Raw genomic sequence first — 20,677 nt, 5'->3', positions numbered from 1 at the left:
GGTGCAGGTAAAGGCAAAAAAAAAAACTAGATTAATCATGAGGTGATAATCTTCTCCAGCAATGTACATATTGATCTCACCGACCTGGGTTTTCAGGAGTTGTTTTGGGTTGTATCTACTTTATATTTTGGTTTTATGTTTTTAAGGCATCGTCCTTTATAGTTCTTTTGTAAAACTTTTTATAACAGGGATCCCTGAAACACACTTTTTATGTCATTATAATGTCCGTTTTTAATATTTTATTTTAGTCAAGTTTTTAATATCATCATTGTTTGTAATAATTAATTAGTCTATTAGTATCAAACTAGTTTATAAAATTACACACGTGGCGTCCCTATAGATTAGGGCATTACAAAGGGCTACTTGGTTCACTGGAGGGGCATTGTGATGGACTCTGGAGAGTTCATGTTGGAAGAAGTATTCAAGTGCGGTGGCACTATTCCATGGGTGATTCTGAATAGCGACAATGGCACAAGTTCTTTGATCAAGTGCAAGAGTAGGCGAGGGAGATCGTCACCAAGAGGGTGGTTCTACGGAGATAAAGAGACAAGTGCAAACTTAGAATTTAGATGAAGCTTGGAGTAAGCTTAGGAGTTGAGCTCAGGAAAATTTGCCTACGGTCTGTCGATGAGGGCATCAACATGTTAAAGTGGGGGAGATTGTAACGTGCGAGCCAAGATGGTATGATACAAGTTAGGTGATGCCCACAAGGTGGCCAAGTGGTGGTTAAGTGGTGGCCCATGTTGGTGCATGCTGATGCTTAGCTTGTATGTTAGTGGCATTTTCGTAAATATCTTCAATATTGTCTGGATCGGGACAAGACTTGGTATTCACTATATATTTGGGTCTATGAATACAATGGGGCAATCAAATTTGAGAAACTCTGTGATTTGGTATATGGTGATGACCATATGTCTACAAAGCAAAAATCATATATATTCTTAGTAGAAGGCTAAAAACTTAGAATGCTCTTTAAGGAGGGAGTACCTGATGTTAGCTCTCCACCATCCCTTGGCACCTTGGTACTAAGTGAGATACTACTAGTTAGTGGGACTAGTAGGGTGGGCATATGAGGACCATGAGAGGACTCATATGTCTCCATGAGTTGGAATACTCATGAACACTATCGGTCTGACCTGGTAGTGCATCTAAAAATGCTGACAGAGGCTAGCATGTATGTTTCCATTGGCTTGCCAGTATGTCGCTTGCGCGGGACGTGGCCTAAACCTCTGAGAGACGTTAATTGTGTGCCTTGGCCATGAGTCTCAACACGAGATGACACAGGTAGTCGTTCGTGGGCTAATTTGCATACATGCATGGGACGGATGCACGCTAGAAAGAGACAGAAGTCTAACATATGCTACTAGTTTGGTGGCTTGTCTCGAGGGTTTGCCAACATAAGTGGAGGTGTGGTGCCTTGAGGATTAGACCATGGACGTATGAGAGTCCTTGGGCGATGAGGAAGACTGTTCGAACAGTATCGAATGGGGCATGATTAGAAGCGTTGGCACGTCAACTTAGTGTTGGCATCTTTCCACACCTGCTACTGTGGTCACGAGTGACTAAGTGAGCAACGACATTGGGATTTGCCTTATCATAGTGGGAACCTATGGAAATTGTGAGTATCTTTGCTAGAGAGCCTCGATGCATGGATGCACTCATGGATGCTTGCGAGCGTGACTCGACGGGAGTTATTCGAGAGACAGAAGTGTGCATGAGCCACACGGTCATGTGAAAAATGCGCCCATTGTTACTCGAACGGTTGGAAGGCTGGCCTTGGCTTAGAGAATTCAAGGTACCGCACGGGTGTTTTACGGCCTAAAAAGGTGAGCCTGTGACATAGTGCAAACGCAGTTGGATCAGCTCAAGAGCTTGCCCGACCCAAAGCTCTTCGATCTGGAACTTGACATGGCTCGAGGGTTGCCTTTCTTTATGCACATTAATGCATTGCTACTACCAACCAAGTTCAAAATGCCAACTTAAAAAAAGATCATTTGGCTCATATTAAGTATTTTAAGATCCAGATGGATCTGCAAGGAGTGATAGACGATGTCCACTGCAGGAGTGGTATTTCAAGCTGTCCCCTGAGAGATTTGATTCCTGGGATGCTTTTATACCACTGATTTTTACACACACTTTTCATCCTCCAGACAAATACCTTCCCAATTAGAGGACTTGGTTGAAATAAAACAAAGGTTGGGAGAACCTTTGAAAGATTATATGTAAAGGTTCATGACTAGAGCCACAATGGTCAAAGGTCTGACAGAAGAAGGGCAGTATACAACCATTCTAGGGGATATCCTACCTCTGAATGACCTTTGGAGAGACATCAAAAAAAGATCAACCAACAATATGAGAGATTTGTTAGACTGAGTTGACGGTTTCATAAAACTTGAAACCAACTGTCCCCAACAATACACCTACCACAGTTGGGGTTAGTAATATTGCTCAGTCCCAAGCTAACAATAATAATGGAGGGAAACATAACAATAATGGTTTTGGCCAAGAAAATGGCAAGAAGTGGAAGTTCAATAATCCCTCTGCACAATAACACCTTCAGGAAAAGTAGAAGAAGTTCTTCACCGTCCTGACATACACTCCAGAGACTATATCCTGATGGCCACACAGGCCATTATCCTGTGCAAAAAGGCCCCTCCACTGAAGAAAGACATTAGCAAGTGGGATCCCACCAAGTTCTACTGATTCCATAAAATTTTCGGTCACGACACTAATGAGTTTAATAACTTGAAAGAAGAGATCGAATTCCTGATAAGAAGGAATAATCTCCACTTACATTGGTATGTCCAAGCTGACCAAAACCAGGCAAAAGTCCAACAAAATAATAACAAGTTGCCCCCACTAGTTTCTAGCCATTTACAAGTCATCATCAGTAGACCCCACATTTATGGGGACTCAAATAAAGCATTGGACCGTATGCTGAGACTCTCCGTCACGAGCAAAGAAATGAAGTCCTGATTATAGAGGAAAGAAATCTGAAGCAGCCAAAGGTAGAAGAGTCTGCCATCACCTTCACTGAAGAAGATGCTACCCATGTAAGTGTTGGATATTATTTTACCAGGATCTTAGATCTACTCACAAGTATGTTGTTTAACACCCTAAATATGAACTTTCTAAAACGATGAAATAAACACATATAAAGTTTAGGAAACCTTACATTGGGTGCAGCGGAATAATATGACTCCTTCCGTTCAGATATCTAGCCCTTGATTCCTTTCTGTAGCAGAGCATTATCAATATCTGAACCTGGATCTCTTTCTCTGATTCTTTGGTGCTGAAACTCCTTCTTGCTGAAAGTCTTTCTTCACGATCTTCCTCACTATGATTGAGGTATCACTTGCTGTGTGTGGGCACTACTCTAACACTAAGAATTTGGAAATTCAAGGAAGAAGAGAGAGAGAGTGTGTGGGGTCGGCCAAAGATAGGGAGAGAGAGAGGCTCAGTTTTTTCTGAATGAAAAGTCAGAAGAAAAGTCTATATTTCCTGAAGCCTTCACTATCTATTTATAGCATTCCACTAGGGTTAGGTTTGAATTATTTGGCATTTAAAATAATGAAAATATCAGTTTAAATTCCCTACAAAAGTGGTCGGCCATGCATAGTGGATTTGGGCCTCACTTTTTGCAATTTTGCAGTTTTATCTTTTCTGCATCTGATTTTCTCAAAAACGCCAATTTTCAAATTCAACCATTTAAATGCCAATTCTAACTATTTAATAACTATAAATAATTATTAAATAATATTGTCATTTATCATATTTATTAATTGAACCATACTAAGTATCATAATTAACAAATATGCCCCTAAAACTCTTTCTTTACAATTTCGCCCTTACTTAGTGAAAAATTCACAAATAGACATAGTCTAATTTGAGAATTATAATTGATTAATCAAAACTAATTATATGAGTCTTACAAGCAATATTATCTCAACTAGTGCAGGAACCATGGGTCCATATAACCGAGCTTCCAATAAGTAGATCAAGAATTTATTACTAAAATTCACTAACTTATTAATTCTTCGTTGAATCCACGCATAGAACTTAGAATTGCACTCTCCGTATATAGAATGCTCTATATGTTCCACCATATAGACACATCATTAGTTATCCATTGTTATAATCCTAATTTGATCAATGATCCTCTATATGAATGATCTACACTGTAAAGGGATTAGATTACCGTTACACCCTACAATGTATTTAATCCTTAAAACACTTAACCCCGTATAAATGATATTTCAGCTTATGTGAAATGAGATCTCCACCATTTATTTTCGTTTGGTCAAGCTCGAAGGGGATCATCCTTTACTTACTATTCGCCAGATAGAAGCTATAGATTCCATGTTTATGTTAGCGCTCCCACTCAATGGCACTACCGTGTTCCCAAAATGTACGTATCACCCTGACCTAAAAGTAGGCTTAACTGAAAAATCAAAGAACATGAATAGCCTCTTGAGATTGAACCTAATCATAACAAGATTAAGATCATTTGATCTAGGATCAACTAGGCGATATTGACTTGAATAGATATTACAGTAAGTTTAATAAATCTAAGTCAAAGTTCAATATCGGTCCCTTCCGATGCATACTGCATGCATCCAACCTGAGCTTTACTTTAACCACTGCTCTGGAAAGAACATAGCATTTCTCCAAATGCAAGTAAACTCTGCTGTAGATTATCATATCAGTAAAATCCTATGTCTGATAAATCTAGGAAACTTTATTCACATAGTCATGTTTACTTTCCAATGTGTTGACAGCACAATAAACAGGATCAAGTATGTGAAAAGGGTTTCAGATGAATTTATACATTATATACATTATATACATATAATCATGAAATAGATCATGTTAACCATGCAACATTAAATGTTATTTCTGATCTACATTAATAAGTAAATCTGATTATATTGAAATGAGTTTTATTTAGGGCATAAAACCCAACAGTAAGATTCTCTCATAATGACCTTATGGTTATAACCACTTAAATAGGGAATATAACGGTAGCACGCTACATGACGGATGATGGAGCCTCTTCCAACATCATCTTCAAGACTGTGTACGAGAATATGAAGCTTCATTTGAAAGATCTAACACCCTGTACACAGTTCATGTACAGGTTCTAGAGCAAAGGATTGGCTCCTCTAGGGTACATTTGATTTCCATTGATAATCGGTGAAAGTCCCGCACAGAAGACATACATGACCCAATTTATTATTATTGATGTGGGATCTACATTCAATGTCATGATAGGGTAACCAACCCTGTATGACCTAAAAGTAGTCACTTCAATTAAGCACATATGCATTATGTTTTTTTGACTAACATGGTTTCGGATGCTTAAGGGGAGACCAATAGTCTGCCTGACAATGTTACAATATCCCTCAAACGAAAGCAAAAAATGAAGACGTACCCGCCAAGAGCTCAAACAACGAGTTTGGCCAAGGATAAGGGTCTTCCCAAGGCGAGGAGATAGATGTAGATCCTCGCTTTGGGGATCCTGCAAATAACTTTGGACCAGTGGATGAATTAGAAGAAGAAAATATTGATCCCTCCATGCCGACCAAGAAACTCAAAATCGGTCGAGGTTTAGCGTCAGAAATAAAATTCGAATTGATCAAATTTTTAAGGAAAAACCTCGACATTTTTGCTTGGTCGTATGAAGATAGTGGGAATCGATCCATGAGTAATTTCTTGCGCCCTTAATATAGATCCAAACTTCCATCCAGTACAACATAAATGGAGGCTACTGGATAAAGAGCAAGCACAAGCATTGAAAGATGAAGTTGAAAAACTGCGCACAAATAACTTCATCATCGAGGCATTTTACCTTGTATGGGTTTCTAATCCTTTATTCGTACCAAAGTCGAACAAAAAGTGAAGAGTTTGCATCAATTTCACTAACCTCAGTAAGGCACGTCCAAGGAATTGTTTTTCACTTCCAAGGATCGATCAGCTTGTGGACGTCACAGCTAGTCATGAGATCCTAAGCTTCATGGATGCCTATTCAGGTTACAATCAGATCGAGATGTATTAACCTGACAAGGAACACACAAGTTTCCTAATAGATGTAGGTCTGTATTGTTACAAGGTGATGCTCTTCAGGATTAAAAATATAAGAGAAACCTACCAATGTCTTATCAATAAGATGTTTAAGGACCTAATCGGCCATAACATGGAAGTCTACGTGGACGACATGTTAGTCAAGTCTAAAAAGGCTAAGGGCACATAAAGGACCTAAACGATTGCTTTAAAGTCCTTTGAGAATACAACATGAAGCTCAACCCCCTCAATTTTGGAGTCAACTGAGGTCTTAACTGTAACCAAGTTCAAGCATTGCTTGAACTTGATCAACCTTAAAAGTTAGTATACTAAGATTCCTAGAACACCAACCATGATGGATGCATTCTTTCTTCATTATCTTCATTCTTTTAATTTGAAGTAACTAGGTGGAATTTGTGGTGTAGTTCCCCCAAATAAATAAATAAATAAAAAAAGGTCTCCAAAAGTTATTATCATTTCTAGAAAGTTATTTGACTCGCGGATGTAGGTCCTGGAAGGCTTTTTTATCCTTTCATGAAGGGTCTTCACAAAAGCTAGCATTCCTCCGGTTAGGAGCTCTGGATGTCTAGTTGCTCCTCCTGGAATGTAGTCCCAGATAGTCGACTTCAACTGGCTTGTTCCTATCCGAGAAGGTCCTTTAGCAAGTGCCTTAGTCTAACTCTGTGGGTCCTCATACTCTCTTCCAGATGCACTCCTACTTGCTGACGTGGTGATTTCACTCAAAGGAGAGTTGGTTAAGTTAGTTATTGTCTAACTAACTTAACAACCTAAGTTCTTGCAATTATCGACTTTAGGATCTTGATCCTAAGCCTATATATACCACAACACTTATCATTTTAAGCAATCGATCAGGTCGAGAGAGAGAGAGAGAGAGAGAGAGAGAGAGAGAGAGAGAGAGAGAGAGAGAGAGAGAGAGAGAGAGAGAGAGAGAGAGAGAGAGAGAGAGAGAGAGAGAGAGAGAGAGAGAGAGAGAGAGAGAATATTGAGAGGTAGAGAGAGAGGTACAAAGAAAAGAGAGAGATTAGCTTTAAATTTTGTAATAAGAATCTTCTGTAGATGAAGAAGATTCTAGGGTAAGAATATGGGAGTTGAAATACTTTGAGAGAACTCATTAGAGAATTGATCTCGATTGTATTATACTTGTTCTTGCTATCAATTAATAAAGACTATTTGGTGGTGCTCTAAAATTGAAGTAGAGCCATAGATCACATAAATCTATCGATCTTGAACCAATACATATTTTGGTGTTGATTTCTTTATTTTATGCCTTAATTGTTTTCTAGTTTTCTATTACTTTGTTCATCTCTATTTTTTATTCGATTATTGTGTGTGACTTGTTAATCTTTGTCATTGCGCTAATTGTTTGATTGTTTAAAGTTTCGTTGATTTGATTCTTCACCTTTAGTTGTAATTTTCCCACATAGTTATTAAATTAAATTATATATATAGAACTTGATACTTAATTATACCAATAACAATATAATACATTTAGGTAGTATACTAAACACGTGTCTTTTAGCATTTCTGGTTCCTGGTCTTCCCTATTAATTTGATGATCTTTGTCTTAAACAAGCTAGAACATTTTACTTTTCATCTAGAAAAAATCTAACTTGATTTCTTGCATGACACATTGGCACACTAATTGAAGTCAAATTATGATCAACTTAAGAAAGTTCAAAACAAAGTCATTACAAAATAGTTCGTACAATGCATAATAATAATTATGAGAATTATTTAATTATAATTTGGACACAATTCTTTCTCTGCCCGTTTAATAAAGCTGGCTTCGTTAATATTGATCTCCCACCAGTCTTTGGATTTGGAAGAAGAAGCAGAGGCATTATAAGAGAAAGAACATGAACTAGTAGTAGTAGTAGTATTTGGAGCAACAGGGCAAGAAGCAACAAGCCCAGCATACATATCTATAAAAGCCTCAACTATAACTCCATAGTTTTTCTTATCATTCATTCTCAAGTACCAAGAAAGAAGCCCTTCTAGATACTCCCAATCACAATTATAATAATTATAATAACAATCCTTTTCCCCATAATTATTATTATTCTTCTTTTTCTTCACTCCATAATAAGATTCCACCATTTCTTCCATTGAAACCCTAAATTCAATATAGGGATTGGTAGCATCCACAGCCTGCACAACACAATCCTGAAAAGGGAACTGATCATAGCCTTCTCCTCCTCCTCCGTCACCGAGTATCGAATTCGTCCCGCATCCCGGCTCAAACGAAAGCCTCTTTGTTTTCATTGCCTCAACCGCATTCTCCAGCAGCAGCTCCCCAGTACTTTTCACCGCAATCGCGCCTCTAAAGCTCCGCGATTGCGACCACGAGGAGTCTAACATGTGAGCGAGCTTATTTCCTTTTTGATCGGACGTTAGAACCATGTTGGTGGCGTAGTTGGTCCTGAACATTTTGGCTTTGAAGTGGAATGAAGCAGTTTTTATGTGTTTGATGAGAGGTCGCCATTTCCATGAACTTGATGATGATGATGATGATGATTTCTTTGCTTTTTTGATCTTGAAGATCGATGGAAGCTTCATACTCTAGGTGAGTATGACTAATTGGTTTTGTGAACATATTGTTGTTAATCAATATATATGAGTGAATATTTTTGTCTGTTAGCTAAAATGGGGTTATAATTAATTTTTGTAATTAGGGGTTTTAAGGGAGAATTTATTACGTACTGTCTGTATTTTTAGTGTGTAGCTGTATTTTTGTTTGGTAATGTTGTAAAGTCTAAATATTTTAGAGAAAATGTATTTTTCTCTTAAATTCTATTCAAAGCAATTGCAGTTGGTTAGGTTGTAAATATATGTTATAAATATAGGTGGTAACCATTTAATCAGAATTTTTAGTACATATATGCATAAATAAATTATATATATGTGTGTTTTTTTTTTTTTTTTGACTTTTTCATTTTTATACTTTAAAATAAGTTTTTATTTTTTTTATTTTTTTTTATTTTTACATTTTTACGGAATTCTACATAGAAACTCCTATTGCAACTAGCGCTGCAACCTAAATTGCAACAAAAAATCGTACAGAAACTCTTATTGCAACTACCGCTGCAACTACTTAGAAACTCAAACCGTAAATTTGAAAAAAAAAAAAAGGTTAAGAAAATAGTGTATGGGGTAATTCTTTTTTCATTTTTACATTTCAAAACAGTTTTTTTTTTTTTCACATTTTTACGAAATTCTATATGGAAATCCCTATTGCAACTAGCGCTGCAACTTAAATTGTAACAAAAAATCGTATAAAAACTCCTACTGTAACTAGCGCTGCAACCACTTTAGAAATCCAAAACGTAAATTTGAAAAAAAAAAATTAAAAAAAATAGTGTACGAGATAATTTCCTATAATATGGGTTAGAGAATTTCTCAAAAAATGTTAGGAAATAATTTTTAAATGATTGAGGATGTCGTAATTAGCATTTACAACTAACTGTATATGTGTGTTTATTTTTAATAAGTTGTTTTTAATTATAATTTCAGTATAAATTATTATTCTGAATTTACTACAAATTTATGAAAAATCTCGTATAAATACATTATATATTATGGTGTAAAAAAATAGTGTTGCAACTTATTAAAAAAAATACTTACAAGTGCTAATGATTAAAAACAATCACAAACTATAATACTATGTGTATTTATGTTACTTGTTCATATGTCAATCAGTACTCAGTAACACAAAAGTTTATTATTATTTTCCAGTGGGTGTAGTTCTAGACGAGTGTAGTTGTATTTTAATTTGTGTTGGTTAGGCTGTAAATTATGTTGTGTATTCAGGTTAGTTGTTCATGGTAGTAACAGTAGTAACAGTAACACATTAATTTATTAATACTGTATCAGTATAAAGGATATGTATGTATATCTATTTATGTATATATTATCTACCCATGCTTTCAGCATTAAGTGTAATAATCAATCCAACGGTAGCTAGCTAGAGCTACCACCAAGCAAATATGTTATTGTTCATAAATTTTGAGTAGCTAGGTATAGTGGTGATCTGGTAATTAAAACTCTATACATTCGTTTAATCATTAGGATATTGTTGCTATATATTAATTTGTGACTCAATCGGGTTAGATCTAGTCTGTTAATAGGATGCCATTTTTTTTTAGCGTAGTGATTAGAATCACTCATGAATTAATGATACAAATATTTATAATCAGTGGTGGAACCTCCTCAAACCAAGATAGCTCATCGTCTAACTGCAAAAGTACATACTTTGCCAAACTATAGACTGCAGGATAGCATAAGAATGTTCCTTTTCAAGATGTTCCATGCCAAGAGCAATGTGATTAGTGGCCACTGTATCAACATACTAGTCTTGATCTATTGCATAGTCAGGTACCATGGAGGATGGAGGATGAATAAGCTTGAAACTTTTCAAATTCATCAATTTCTATCAATAATGCACGAGAATCACCAAATTTAGGTGTAACAAATCCTTTATCAAATCTGTAGTGGCACACGGTAACAGTGTGGCCAAGTTTGTGACACACTTAGCAAATGAACCTTGGTGTGTTGGAAGCACCTCGACAAAATTATTTGGGTGGAGCACGAGTGCCATAGCTTTGTGTGAAGCCTCTACCAGAACCAGGATATCGATTGGGAGCATTAGAACCAGATCTTGAAGGTCAACCAGAGAGATTTGTTGATATTTTGTTGCTAGTATCAGTAAGATTGTAGTGTCTTTCCAATCTGCTCTCATGAGTTAGTAATAAGGATTGAATTGACTCAAAAGAAAGATCATCTACAAGACTTATGACATGAACAACAATTGGATCAAATTCAAGACCTAATCCATTAAAAATATGCATAATTAAGTCATTTTCTTCCATAAGTTGACCAACAACAGAGAGAGTCAGCAAGAATCTTTACCTTGTCAAGGTAATCTGAGATTGAAAGATTTCCTTTTTTAAATTGTGGAAAGCTAAGATTTGATTTGCTGAATTCTAGCTTTGGACCTCTGTTCAAGAGCACGCGAAGCAGAGTACGAGCTTTGAAACTGTGTCAAAGATTCAAGAACTGTCTTTGACATTGAGGATCGAAGTCAGCTGAGGAGAAGTTGATCTTTTCCTTTCCAGTTGGTGAACTCAGGATCGGTCTAGCATGTAATCAATCGTTCAGGTGGAGACACTCCTTCGAGAAGAATGTCGTCGAGTCCATGGCCAATGACTGCTGGAATGACTTGAGATTTCTAAGCCAGAAAATTGGATCGATCCAATTTGACTGTAAGGAGTGAAGAGACTTCTTGAACGAATTCCAAGGTGGATTGACCGGAGTAGTGGCCGCGGTGGTGAAAGCTTGAGCTATAGAACGAGGTGGGTTTTCAGGGTGACGAGGATCCATGGAAGACGTTAGTCAAGGACTATCTGATACCATGAAAGAGCTTATTAATGGAAAAAGGTCTGCATATAATTTATGAGATTGTAATTCAAGACTTGCAAAAGCTCCAAAACCTTGGAACAAGGATTCATTTATATAGGGAATGATACAACAAAGAAGAAAGAAAAAAGAAGTAACAGAAAACTAACAGAGTTAGTTTGTTGGATACTGTTACAACAACTACTTTAACGAATTAACAGAATGTTCAGCAATAGCACACTACAAGAAATGTCACTTTTTCCAGCACAGTTCGCTACTCCGCTGGTAAAAGTTTACCAGCGCATTTCGCAAACTACACTGGCAAAGAGGTCAAAGTTTTACCAGCGTACATTTGCAGTGGCTAAAATCTAACTTTTACCAGTGCATTTACGCGCTGGGAAAAGTCATTTTTGCCAGCGCTTTTCATTTTATGCTGGCAAAAGTTCTAATACCAACATTGATTTGCCAACCCCCTTTTGCCAACACATCACAAGTAAATTCTATTTTACCAGCGCAATACCAACTTTTGCCAACACAAAAATGTGCTGACAAAAGTGACATTTCTTGTAGTGGCAGTAGCTGTATCAGTGAACCCATTGAGACAAATCATCCTCCTGAAATTTAAACAATAAAACTATAACATCCTCAAACAGTACCCTAGCTCATTAAAAATACCCATCCTTTGTTGATAGTTGTCACCAGAGAAAGCAAGTCTGAAAAAACCTCACTAATTGGGAATCTATAGTATGAGCCCAATTGAGTCCTACCAAAAGAGTGAAAGTTCTAACTTATAATACTAAAATACTACCTGAAACATGATAAAATAACACAAAATACAACAAATATTGAAAAAGGCAATCTTTGAACTAAAAAATAATAAGCTAAATTCAAATTCAAACACACAACTAAATTAAACTAAAACTTAACAAAACTAAATAGAACAAAACTCAACTAAAATTTAGGACATCTAGCCCAAGACGTTACTCTTTGGCTAGTAGCAACATCCAAAATACTAAATTGAGATTCAAGAGAACTTATTGTTATCACCTAATTCTTTTCAGCAGTAATTATAAAAAAGTAACAACAAAATAAGATAGATAAAAAGCAAATTAAGTAGTATAATTAGCCTAACACAATTATTTAAATAAGACAAATGGGTCTTCACAGTTAGGGGTTGTTCATGTGAGGGAGGGTTGGGTCCAGTATATCGTACCCACTACTAATGGCCCCCTAACTCTCACACAAGGCCCAAAGAAGAGGAATTTAACTTTTCATTAAATAATTGTTATTCATTGAATAAGCCCAATACTAATTGGGCCTAAATAAACTATCATGTGGTGATATATTATTTTAGCAACCTAGTCCATTTAAATATTTAGAATTAAATGGGCTTCTTTTATGCATTTAAGCCCAAAAGCAAACATATAGGCTCACACAGGTCAAACTGATTTGGATGAGCCCTCTCATGTTTTTAGGTTTATCACAGATGAAAGAAATTATAAAATTTACCTGTCGCAAATTATTTTAAAGATCAATTGACAATTGGACTATGATTAAAATCAGATTATTGGATCTGTCAACAAATTAATCATAGCAATTTAGATCATATAAATAATAGGTTTATTAAAAGAAAATTTCTTTTGAATAAGCAATTTAAATAAACAAACAATATCTATGTAACAATATGTGAAATAAGATATTTGTTACTTATATAATTAAATTAACATTTAACTATCCAATTAAATTTTAAAAATTTAAGGTTGTTGAAACAACCTTAAATACCTTTTCAAAATCTAAAATTCAAATTAATTTTAAATATTTGGGTTTAATTTAAATTATTTTATTAAATTAAATTAAATATCTAATAAGTCAAAATAATTAGAAAATAACCAATATTAGATATTTTCAATATCATTTTCCAATATTATAATTTAATAAAATTAAAATAAAAAAAAATAAACCAATTTTAAAATAAATATAGTTAGCGAATTATTATTTAAAGAATAAAATAATAATTAAAAGATAATTTTCCAAATTATGTGTTTAAATATCTTATATTAAGCCTTTTTCAAATTTCTAAAAAAATAACTAGGTTATTTAAATATTTATAACATTACTTATAAATTTATGATAAGTAAAATGAAATTATATAGCCATAAATATTATTTTTCTAACTTATAATTTATAAACAATTAAATATTTCACAAAATAACCAATTTATGAATTTAAAAATATTATAGGTTAATTTAAAATTTATTAATTATTCAATTTACCATATAAGATAGTTTTAATATAATATTTTAAATTAAAAAGATAATGCTATTTTTAATTTAAAATATACCCAATATTAAAATATCTAACCTTATAATTAAATAACATATAAATATTAAAGAAATCAACAAATATGCTTAGCATTAGGCTTATCGGGATATTACAATCAATATCGGTACAATCAAATGTATACTCCATACATCCGATACTAATATACTTTGCCAATACCCTGAAAAGGACATAACACTTATCCAAGGTGTAAGTATACCTTATCGTCGATTATCATACTGACAAATCATGAGACTTAAACTTTTGAACGTATAATCATGATTATATTCCACTATATTGATGACACTATAATCATGAACATATATATATACTGGACTTAATAGATTTTATACATTAAGTATATAATCATGAAATAAATCATGTGAACAATGCAATATAAAATAATTTTCTAATCTTTTATTAATTAGTAAATCTGATTATATTGAAATGAATTTTATTTAGGGCACAAAACCCAATACGTACGATCTTCGGGACAACAGGTTGTATTTTGTTAGTCTCTAGGCGACAACTTTTGTAGTTAATATTTTGTAATACAGTTATAACTTTTAAAAGACGGGATCTCGACTAAGTAAATTTCAATTATTTAAAGTTAAAAGGCTAATTATGAGAAAAAAAAATTAAACATGTTTTCTAATAAATTTGTTGATTAGCAACAGATTGCATAGCTAGCATTTAAATCACGATAACACGCCTAATCTAGTAGGGTGCTACAAACCCACAGTCATCTAACATACCTTAAAAGCCATCCAATAGCCAGTTAGGCTACACCTTCCCTCCTCTCTTCTCATCGATTACTCCTCACAATATTCAGGTCACCAATAATACATCACGGAAGAGAAGACTGATCGTTGAAGTTACGAAGCAAGTCTCAAGTATCTTGGCTAAACCTCATATTAGCTAGGCTCACCATATAGATCGGTTAGCCTCCATGCCACCAGATCCCCAACCAAAACATCCACATCTATATGATTTTTCAAATAACCAAGTATCATAGCCTTCTCAACAGCCCTCCAGAACATAACAATACCACCACTATGGTCTTGACCATCAATGGAAACATGCCCTTCATAACCAATGCGTACCCTGAATCTTACGACAACCTCCTTACCACAAATAGTCTCATATAGAGAAATAAATTTGGGTTTCTTTTGGATAATCAAATCCATAAGAAATCGAGACGTTCGTAGGTTCTCAAGCTCACGACAATTCCAACTTAGAGTACTCATGGTAATTGGCAGGCTTGCTTCATAAGTCCCGCCACAAAAACATTATTTGGAAGGTCATTATTGTCAAGATCCATAACCTCACTCATGAAACTTTTCGTCCCACCACTAGTAACCACAGCAAGCTTCCTCTATTTTAAATCCACGAGGTCAATACTTTCCTCATTAGAAAACATCATTACCCCACCAGAGTAATCACAATTAATATATCTATTAGTATTGGCATTAACTACCATAATAACTTTACCAATCAATGTCGAAGCAATAACACCCCTCTACCCCCCACCTTCACCCTCAACTCCACTACCAACCGAACCTGAAAACACCCTCCCTTCCCTCATACTTGCACCACCAATCGAAACACTACCATCCTCACTCCTTCTTCCCCTACCATCGACTTCTATCGCAACCACCTCGCACCAACAAAGCTCACATTCCATTGTGTATTAGCTCACATAAAATTCCCATATGGTTTCTCCAACAAGTTAGTCGGAGTAATATACATCTTGTGGCACTTTCTCTCCGTGTGACCCATAATATTGCATATAAACAAAAGACTAATTAGGATTTTTGTCACTTGAACTTTGATGTGTACCAAATCATGCCCCTAAACTTTTAAGGTCGTTAAAAATGCCCCATGAACTATTGAGATTGTTGGATTTAAAGACTTTTGTCCAATTTTGGTAAAAAAGTCTAACATGGATGAAAGTTCAGGGGCATGATTTAGTACATGTCAAAGTTCGAAAGGCATAATTTGGTAGTTATCAAAGTCTGGTGAGCATGGTTTAGTACATAAACAATCACTGAAATAATAAAATTGAATGAAATTTGATAAAAGTCCTTAAATCTAACAATCTCAATAGTTCAGGGGATATTTTTAACGACCTTAAAAGTTCAGGGGGCATAATTTAGTACATGTCAAAGTTAAGGGGGCAAAAATCATAATTAGTCTAAACAAAACATAACAGCCTTCTCTTACTTAAAATTTAAAATACAAAAATTATCGTGATTTGTCATGTAATTTAAATTAAATATTTATCTTGTTTGCTAATTAGTAACGTACCTATACTACTAATGAATGAGTTACAATAAGAGTTGTATCTTCCATGTGTAGATTGGAGAATTCTGACTCAAATTTCCTTCTTGAAAATAACGGCAATTCATATTAATTACTGATTAATAATCTTTATCCAAATGCCACACACATCATGATATACACGCATGCACCCTTTCTCGTCAGTTTCATTACATAGTTGGTCTTTATCCACATAATAATAAGTGTTTATATTATATATATATAAGAATGACTATAGATAAAAGAGAGAGTAATTTAAACACTAAATTCGAGAGCTAAGGGAAAAAAAAACACTTATTTGAATAAAATGTCAATTACCTCAGACTCAGAGTATCAATGCATTGCCCCAATCGACTTTATTTCTATGACCAAAGTACCTGAGTCCCACACATGGGTGCTCAACCCTTGTGATGAGAACTTGTTAGAATCAATACCCACAATTGATCTTTTGGACCCAAATGCCATTTCTCTCATAAGACATGCTTGTGAGAAATGGGGTATTTTTCATGTGATCAACCATGGTGTTTCCTCTCAACTACTTGATGAAGTTGAGCTCCAGACTCGTCGATTGTTTTCTCTACCGTTTGATCAGAAGCTCCAAGCCTTTAGATCAGCCAATAGCTTTAGTGGGTATGGAACCTGTCGAAGATCGTGTTTGCATCCGAAGAGAATGTGGTCTGAGGGGTTTACCATCGTTGAATCTCCCAAACAAGATGTTCATAAACTTTGGCCACATGATCATCATCAACGCAATCATTTCTGGTACGTAAAACTAATAAATAGATATTTTAAAATTTATTATATTTTTTCTTAATTTTGTCCGATATTTATTTGAAAAAAAAAATTAAAAATATTTTTGTATATTAAAAATAAAACGACGATAGTTTTTGAAATAAAGTTTAATTATGTAAGAGCATCTTTAATGGAATGACAAAAAGATAGTGTATTGTTATATTTTAGTACACTTAAAAAAAATTGGCAATGGTTGCTTCGTAGGATGCCTGTCAGGTGTGACTAATTTTTTTTTTCAAAATAATATTTTAGTCCAAGAGGACAAGTATTGTTGTGCTTGAGGGTCTTTTATCTTGCATCGTTCCTAATACTATACCGATGTGACGTTTTAAGATAAATTCAATATGAAATTGCACTACTAGCAGTAGGGGATGCACACACAGAATGGGGAATTGGCCGGGAGTGTTTCTCGTCCTCATGCCGTTAAGAATTTATTTTTCTATTAGTGGATTCCCCGCCCCGTCTCCGCTTCTATTAGGGGATGTCATCACTTTTGTCTATAGTCTTTATTGTATGAGTGTTTTTTATTTTTTGGCACCTATACAAATTACATTCAAATAATGGCTTATTTTATTTTAGGAATTTTTTTATTTTTACGTATTTTTTTTTTACGAAATTTTACATTGCAACTAATAAAGTAATTTAAATTGTAATTAAAATCCACATAAAAATTACCAAAACAATCTAAATCGTAAATTTAAAAAAAAAAATAGTATATGAAATAATTTTTCATTTATTTATACATATGTAATTGACTCTATTAAATTTTATTTCTGACACCATAAATTATTTAGAATTTTTGTCAACACAAACAAAATATATATCCATGGCTTACGGTTAGGGGCAAAAATGATGCCCAATAAAATGTGTAATTTTTATTTTTTTTAACACACTTACGTGTTATATAATGTTATGATACATACGCTTTTTCTTATATATAATTTACATAGTTTCTTATGATACTTTTGTGTAACAAATAGAGTGATTTTCCATCACATTTTGTATTATATAATATTAACGGCTATTCTTGTTCCTACTTGCAGCGATGTCATGGTAATGTATCGAAATGAGATGAATAAATTAGCTGAAACCCTATTAGACCTGATGTTTGGGTCTTTGGGCCTGACCCAAGAAGATACGAAACAAGTTAAGCCCAAAACAGGGTTGAAGAATCCATACGGCCCACTTCAATTAAACTCATACCCAATCTGTCCTGATCCCACCAAAGCCATGGGCTTGGCCGCTCACACAGACACCTCGCTCCTCACTTTACTATACCAAAGCAACACACCCACTAGTCTCCAAATCTTCAAGGAAGGGATTGGGTGGGTGCCAGTGCATCCACTCAATGGTGCACTCATTGTCAATCTTGGAGATTTGATGCAAATTCTATCTAATGGACGATTTAAGAGTGTGTTGCATCGTGCAATTGTGAACAATACACATCATCGAATTTCAGTGGCAAATTTCTATGGCCCACCAAATGATGTGAAACTATCGCCGTTGATTCAACTTGGTAATCTTGATCATCTTCCTTTGTATCGTTCTGTGACATGGAAAGAATATCTTGAGATTAAAGCAAAAAACAATACCAAAGCACTTGAGTTTATCAAGAATTGAACTTGTTACATATACCAAGGCACTAGTTCTCATATCTTTGGTCTTTCTCTCATGTTCTTATAAACCTTAATAATAATAATAATAATAAAATTTCTGATATTTTGCTTTGTCAATTTTTTCTTGTGAGTGGTACAAATTGAAATGATTTAATTGTGGGATTTTTGTGTTAACACTTTGTGTTCTAAATGATTGTAGTTTTGAGTGTTTGCCAATCATCTTTGTTATTGAATAACATTTCCCTGAAAACAAGTTGTCCAAACAAACCCGTATTTGCCTATAATCTGCTACCTTCATGGAGTTGCTCATAGCATATAATTATTCAAGAGTTGAATGCACAATCTAGTAACTAGTTTTATCCTAGTAATGGTAAGTGAAAATTATATATTTGATGAGTTTTCATACCATGTGTAAAAAAATTTCAACAAAATCATTTTATAAGAAAAATTTAAAAAAGAATAGTAATAAATATGGAAAGAATAATTAATAATTTCTAAACTTTTGTATTTATAAAAATTTAGTCTTTACGTTAGGTGATTTACTTTTATAAATTAGCAATTTTATTTCCTAAACTCTAACTACTATCAAATCGTATTCCTCTAAATAAAAATTAGAAAGATTCATAATTTTTTTGGGTAAAATTTAAAAAATTAATTTAGATCTTAAAAAATATATATTTTGAATGACTAAGAAAATTAAAGAAGAAATTTAAATTTTATATTAAATAAAAAATTAAAAAAATAATTTTTTTTTATTAAAAAGTCCATTTAGACATAAAAAAAATAATTTAGGTTGTTCAAGTAAACTTAATATTTTGCATTTCTAAAAAAAAAATAATAACTTAATATTTTTCTTATTAATTTAAAACTTTTCTCCAAAAATATGACTCATTCCGCTCAAATCTCTGACCCTTGTTATTTTCTATCGTAGAGTATTATCAAGATCTGAGTCTGGATTTTTTTTCTCTCCTTTGGGTTGGTTACCACCGTCTTCCTTACTATGATTGAGTACTTGACTTGCTATGTGTGGGCATAGCACTCTATCACTAAGGGCGAATTGGTTGAAGAACAATGAAGGAGGGTTCGAATCACTATAGAATGTGTCTCTCATCTACTAGTTGTTTGACAGAGTTAGAAACTAGATTTGGCAGGTTGAAAGTCTTGGATGAGATGAGAGTATCATGTCCTTTCTATAGTGTTTCAAATAGAGCTTAGGTTTAAATTATATAGATTAAAAAAATAAAATATTGGGCAAAATTACACACTAAGGCCGGCCACTTAGTGGACCACTCTCTTGTTACAATTTTGCCACTTTATTTCAACTACTTATTTTTCTTTCAACAATACTATATTTTCCAATTTCAATCCTGTAAATGCCAAAACTATTTAGTTTTGTATTATAATTAATTATCAAATAAAATTTTCATTTATATTATTTATTAATTAGACCATACAAACTCTCTTAATTAACAAATGGACCCTAAAACCTTTTTTTCACAATTAAGCCCTTACTTAGTGAAAATCCATAAATAAGACACAGTCTAATTTTAGAATTAAAATTGATTAATTAAAATCAATTGACTGAGTCTGCAAGCAGTATTATCTCAACTAGTGAGGGGACCATGGGCCTATATAACCGAGCTTCCAATAAGTAGAGTTAGAATTTACAAAGTAAATTCCCTAACTTATTAATTCCTCCTTGCACCACTATAGATTTGGAATTGCACTCTCAATTATATAGAACACTCTATATGTACCAAGATATAGATACGTTTTGATTATCCATTGTTACAATCCTAATAGTCAAAGATCCTCTATAGATGATCTACACTGAATAGGTACAAATTTACTGTTCTACATTCAATGTATTTTATCCTTAAAACACTTCGCTACTTATAAATGATATTTTAATAAACTTATATAATTACTGAAATGAGGTCTCAATCATTTATCTCTATTAAACCAAGCTCGAAGGAAATCATTATTTCACTTCTAAATACTTATAGAAGCTATAGATTCCATATATATGATTAGCGCTCCCACTCAATTGAACTATCATGTTCCCAAGATGTAAGTATTTGCTAGAACCATTGGTTAGCTTTCACGAACAGCTTGAAGAACATAAATAATACAGTTGAGTTGAACCTAACCATATCAGG

The 20,677-nt window shown here is 34.0% G+C and overlaps 2 protein-coding genes across 2 annotated transcripts; one reads left to right on the top strand and one right to left on the bottom strand.

The window, feature by feature from the left end:
• Positions 1-7,815: 7,815 nt before the first annotated feature.
• On the bottom strand, positions 7,816-8,637 carry LOC115719821 (transcription repressor OFP13). Its single transcript, XM_030649010.2, has one exon. The coding sequence runs from the start codon at positions 8,635-8,637 to the stop codon at positions 7,816-7,818; it is 822 nt and encodes a 273-aa protein (XP_030504870.2).
• A 7,719-nt stretch (positions 8,638-16,356) lies between these two features.
• LOC133034677 (gibberellin 3-beta-dioxygenase 1-like) lies at positions 16,357-18,721 on the top strand. The gene is made up of 2 exons (XM_061109975.1): positions 16,357-16,872; positions 17,946-18,721. Exons 1-2 carry the CDS (start codon positions 16,418-16,420, stop codon positions 18,520-18,522), a joined length of 1,032 nt encoding a protein of 343 aa, XP_060965958.1. The 5' UTR covers positions 16,357-16,417; the 3' UTR covers positions 18,523-18,721.
• Positions 18,722-20,677: the final 1,956 nt, after the last annotated feature.

Source organism: Cannabis sativa, chromosome 2 (assembly GCF_029168945.1).
Source record: "Cannabis sativa cultivar Pink pepper isolate KNU-18-1 chromosome 2, ASM2916894v1, whole genome shotgun sequence".
Taxonomy (NCBI): Eukaryota; Viridiplantae; Streptophyta; class Magnoliopsida; order Rosales; family Cannabaceae; genus Cannabis; species Cannabis sativa.
The sequence above is the reverse complement of the archived record's forward strand: the minus strand, read 5'-3'. Positions and strand labels throughout refer to the sequence as shown.

Bases quoted from the DNA above. Each gene is read 5' to 3' on its own strand.
- LOC115719821 (XM_030649010.2), bottom strand. From the start codon at position 8,637: ATGAAGCTTCCATCGATCTTCAAGATCAAAAAAGCAAAGAAATCATCA.
- LOC133034677 (XM_061109975.1), top strand. From the start codon at position 16,418: ATGTCAATTACCTCAGACTCAGAGTATCAATGCATTGCCCCAATCGAC. The intron at 16,873-17,945 runs GTACGTAAAACT...TCCTACTTGCAG, and splicing joins CATCAACGCAATCATTTCTG to CGATGTCATGGTAATGTATC.